The sequence below is a fragment of the Empidonax traillii genome, unplaced genomic scaffold (assembly GCF_003031625.1).
Source record: "Empidonax traillii isolate 1590-97213 ecotype Southwest subspecies unplaced genomic scaffold, ASM303162v1 scaffold1351:size124891, whole genome shotgun sequence".
Lineage (NCBI taxonomy): Eukaryota > Metazoa > Chordata > Aves > Passeriformes > Tyrannidae > Empidonax > Empidonax traillii.
The window spans coordinates 117,724-122,709 of record NW_020956544.1 but is presented as its reverse complement, the minus strand read 5'-3'; the positions used below and the strand labels follow the sequence as shown (position 1 = coordinate 122,709).

The following is a 4,986-nucleotide window of genomic DNA, read 5'->3' as shown; positions in this document are numbered from 1 at the left end:
GGAGGTCTGTATTCCCCAGTGTGCATGGGGATGCCTGCTTCCCTGGTTTCCAGGGACAACAAACAGGGATTACACACAAGAACTGGGATTCAAATACTTCTCCCCTTGTGTCACAAGAGAGACATCCAGATTTGAAATAAAAAGAAAGAATGAATAGAGCCAAAAATGGAAAAAAAAAAAAAAATTAAAGACAAGGGAATTCAAGGAAGATTTTAAAAACGTATTAGCTCCTGGCTAATTTGATGCATGCTAAATTCAAAAGTCTTGCTTTCTTTATTCCAAATTCTTCTGTCATGGCTTGATTATTTTACAGGTGCCAGATAAGCAGATTTGCATAGCAGTGGTATTATCTGGTTTTGATGTGTTTTACCCACCATACTGCCAAAGGCCAATGATTTGCAGCTGAGGCTGAAAATAAAATTTGATTCTGCCTGCAACATGGCTGCGAGGAAGGGAGCAATGAGGTGTGCTCTTGTTTATACAAGGAAGATAAGAAAAACTGCTTTGATTTGACAGCTGTGCTGGATACTGATACCAGTGTGCTCAAGGAAGAATGCACTCCCTGCGAGCACTTTAAATTCAGAATTTCAGACGCACAACTTGGTAATAAAAAAATAAGCAACAGCAGAATGTTTTATTACTTGGTCTGGCACTCGTCCTTCTCATGCTACCAATATTTTCCCTCAGCTGGGCAACCATAAAACTGGTTCACAAAGATCACCCAAATCTGTCTCCTCCTACATGTGAGAACTCAGGAGGGTTTTCTGCATCCTGGAGCCCTGGATAAGAAACGGAATGAAGGATAATGAAAATGAGTGGTAGGAAGAAGAATAATAATGGAAAACAGTGACAAAGAACACATATAGGGACTGAGGAGAGGAATGACAAAAAGCAGACAGTGAAATATGGCAGGATATAGTTTCCACTGCAATAATCCTACTGGGGGATGACAATATGCTTAAGTGTATTAGCCTTAATTGTAACTAACACAAAGCATTTCAGAAAATTACTTACTGTCATTGTTTCCTTCCCTGCTGAGGGCTGGCAACTTGTTTTCTTGGCCCCTACTGTAATTTCTTTTATCTGACTCATATTTGAAGCTAAAGAACTCTACCTGGGGAGGCACTTTGTGCCCACTGCACCTCCACTTCATCTCCATCATCAGAAGAAAAGCTCCCAATTATATTTCCCTCCTTACCTCTGGTGTCGTGAACCAAAGACTTTTGACATGGTCAGATTTAGACACACACTTACACACTTCATACCCTCAATCTATAATAAGGGCTTGAAAATTTACTAAGTGAGGTGTGACTGCCCTCAGGAGTCACAACCTTATTGACCAGCATCGACCAGGGAGAAGAAAAGCCATTTAAGGCCACGACGAATCCGTGAGAGGTGCCCGGGCAAGATCATCCCCTCACATGTTATTATGGGTGACCAGAGTGGAAACACGAGGGTTCACAACCAACTGCTCAAGACGTGGGCAAGATTTAGCATCTTGGCTTGCCTTCCTACAGCCTCTGTGAGGAGAGGAGCTGCTGCATCTCCCTGGCTGTTTTGGAAAGCTGGAGAGGAGCTGGCAGCCCCAGGGAGAGGCACAGCGCCTGTCCTGGCTGGCAATTCCTCTGAGCAGGCAGTGGGGCTATCACACCGTATTAGACATTAGATATATAACCCATGATGGTGCAAAAGAAGAATATTCACGACTTTTAGTCAGTTCTTGGTTAGTAAGATGGTTGTGCTATGCATAATAGCAGACCAGATGTTTATCCTGAGGAGCTATCATCCAGCACTTGCACAGATCTCATCTAAAATCCAAGAAGGACCATCCATTATAGCAAATGGGGAATTAACATCAGTTAATGGATATTGAAAGTTTCCTCTTCTGGTGTGCCTGACCGTATTTTTAAATGGAATTTCGAAGTGGGACATGATGGCAGTATAAGATTTAAAAACTGTATAAAAAGCCAAAAATCAAACACTACCTGTAAGGTGAAGGGTTAGAGGAACCCTTGAGGATCATTTGAAAGCAAAAATATAAAGATTTTTTTGGTGTTACTGAAAGGTAAGAATTGTCACACAGAAAAGGTACGAATTGACTGGAAAAACAACTGGAAGATGTGGCAAAAGCATTTGCAGGCATGTCTGTAAAGAATATGCCTTAGAAAGTATCTGAGGTTGTTCACACTCAACTTTTTTGTGAAGTTTCTCAGGGCCATGTTACACTCAGCACTATGATCAGGGGAAACATACTTTAATTAGCTTTGATTTTTGTGATGTAACATATTCAAGATGATGGATTCAGAGTCTGGAGCAGGAGATCCTCTCTTCATCTTCTGTAAGAAAAATACAAACCTGCTCTCCTGTCAATGCCAAATCCATCCAAGCACCCACAGCAGTCAGTTCCGAGTAGTATTGCTCACTTTGATGCAGAAACATCACATATAAATGTTGCTTTATAGAAGTAAGTGAAATTGGAATGAAAAAAATGCCTGGATTGTTTCAGTCTGAGAAGTCACCAGAGCAGAACAGGGAAGAGGACAAAAGTTTCCATTAAAAAAAAAAAAAAAAAAAAAAAGGTGTTAATTTTGAGTGAACAGAAAGAAGACAGCAAGGGAAAAAAAAAATGGTATCCACACACAGCCACTACAAGGCAAACATTAGCAAATCCAAACCCTGAAAATTTCAGTGGGATAAGACCATTAACATAGAGATTGCCATTGCTGTCACCTCAACTTGCATTACACCTATCAAAAAAAGCCTAACCTGAAATTCCTGTGCAGAGCCTACAACTCTGTCTCAGGGTTAAAATACACTCAAGTGGTGGAAAATCCATCTCATGCTCAGGTAAGCTGCTCTGGAGGTCAGTCACAGCGGTAAAGTCTTTTCCCATACCTTCAGAGAGAGACTCATTGTCACAAATTTCCTTATCTTCCATGCTAGGAGGGATTTCATACTTTGGTCTTATTTGTTTGTTTTAGTTGTTTGTTTGTTTATTTGTTTTTTTCCCCCTAGATTAAAAAGGGATCATCTATCAGAAATCTTTTCACTGTTTAAGCTGTGTTCACCTCCTACCCTCTTTTTTTTTTTTTTTTTTTTTTTTTTTTTTTTTTTTTTTTTTTTTTTTTTTTTTTTTTTTTTTTTTTTTTTTTTTTTTTTTTTCCTCAGAGAAGGAGGTGATAAAGTGAATAGCTTAAGTGCTAAGCTGCTTAAGAGTTTCTAAACCCCTTAGGGCAGGGAAGGTTTTCTGAAAACTGAATTCTCTTGCAGTTTTTTTCTGACTACCCTCCGAATTTTCACACACTTCCTGAAATACAGATGACAAAGGCAGGCGCAGCGTTTCATTAACTGCTTCCCTTACACTTTTTACAGAGGAAACAGGACTACCTGGTCTGTACAGTCTTGCAGTAAACAAATTGACCTGCTTCTCAGAGGATTTAATGTGACTGCCAGCTAATCAGGTGACCCCTTCTACTGAGTTTAGTCACTTCTTGTAGCTCTCACTCATTTGGGCTTGGATAATTAGTGTGAACTTCGGGCCAAGTACAGACAAGATATTCAATCCTAACCCCACCTCCCTTGAAAAGGAACCTGTAAATTCAAGAATACCCTGAAAGAAGAGTTTTGTCCTCTATTCTGCTGAGTGCCAGAGAGCCCAGAGTTAGGACCCTGGGAAGGCAGTTTGCTGTCTCAGGTCGCGAAAAAAAACGTGGTTATAGGACCATCAGGATCATGAGGCCACCATGGAATGTTTCAGAAAGGCATTTTGAAGAATTAGTCCTTTAAGAGTCGCTGGATGAGGGTTTGCTGTATCGATACAGAGCATTGTCACAGTGTTTGAGACAGGATGCTAAAAAATCACTGCTCCTACGTGTGGAATAGTATGGCATACATTTGAGCAAGCACTGAATAAACATCATCACTTATTTGTAGAAGGCACAAACTCCACAGGATAGACCTGCTGCAGCAGTGAGGGAACAAAAGCATGTAAAAAATGAAGATGTGCTAAAGAGGAAAGAAAGAGAGCAGCAGTTGCTGGAAAAAAACAAATAAACAAAACCAAACTAAGAGCCAAAACAAACCCTCTCCATAACCTCCCCCTTCCCCCAAAAACCCAAACCCAAACCAACCAATCAACCAAAAAAACCCCTCATTTATCAACATATTTTTAGATGATTTCTTTACCAGAGTGAATGATCATGTGGGGCAATTATAGCTGCCCATTAGCCCACACTCCACCCAAGGCTGTTGAGACACACAATTCCCCACTCACTTACACGTTCAGAGGTTGCCAGGCCGGCCACTGTGCTTTGGCTTTGATGACGGTCAAAACCTCATCGCTCTGTTAAAAGAGGCAAAACAAATACACAGTGATTGGGACGATTTTACCACGGGAGTGATGCGTCTTACAGAAAAAAAAAAACAACAAACCCAAACAAAAGAAACCCCAAAACCCAACTACGAGGCACTATATCAAACTGTGCCTCCCGATTCTGACTATGAAAAATACGCTTTGTCCTTTTTGTTATCTGGGCACCTTTGTGCCCTCAGCTGCACAGGGTCCATCAAGGAGCCTCGATGAATGCAGGAGGCAAGAGCAGCAAGCAAAGGCAGTCAGACTTTGGGCACAGTTTCTTTACCTTCTGCAGGAACTGGAGTGAGCTTACAACAACGACATCAGTTTGCAGACAATGGCTGTTTTTGCATCATGAGCCAAGAGAAAGCTTTCACCAGGAATTCACCAGGTAAAAAAAACCAAAAAACCAAACCAAACAAAAACACCACAAAACCAAAAACAAAAACCTACAAAAAAACCAAACCAAAACAAACCACAAAAAACCCAACAACAACAAAACCCCAAAAAAACCCAAAACAACAACAAAAAAAAAAGATAGAAAAATTGCTCTTAATACATTACAGATCTACAGACTAAAGTTAGAGGCAGCTCCTCCAGGCAATCTAACACATCCTGTGAGCATGTATGAT

General features: G+C 40.7%; 1 protein-coding gene across 1 annotated transcript in view; it reads right to left on the bottom strand.

Moving 5' to 3' along the window:
• Nucleotides 1-4,162: 4,162 nt before the first annotated feature.
• Nucleotides 4,163-4,986, bottom strand: part of LOC114069742 (spondin-1-like) — a 114,390-nt gene continuing 113,566 nt past the window's right edge. The window contains exon 5 of the mRNA XM_027906753.1: nt 4,163-4,342. Coding sequence (XP_027762554.1) covers nt 4,274-4,342 — 69 coding nt within the window. The 3' untranslated portion in view covers nt 4,163-4,273. The remainder of the gene's footprint in view (nt 4,343-4,986) is intronic.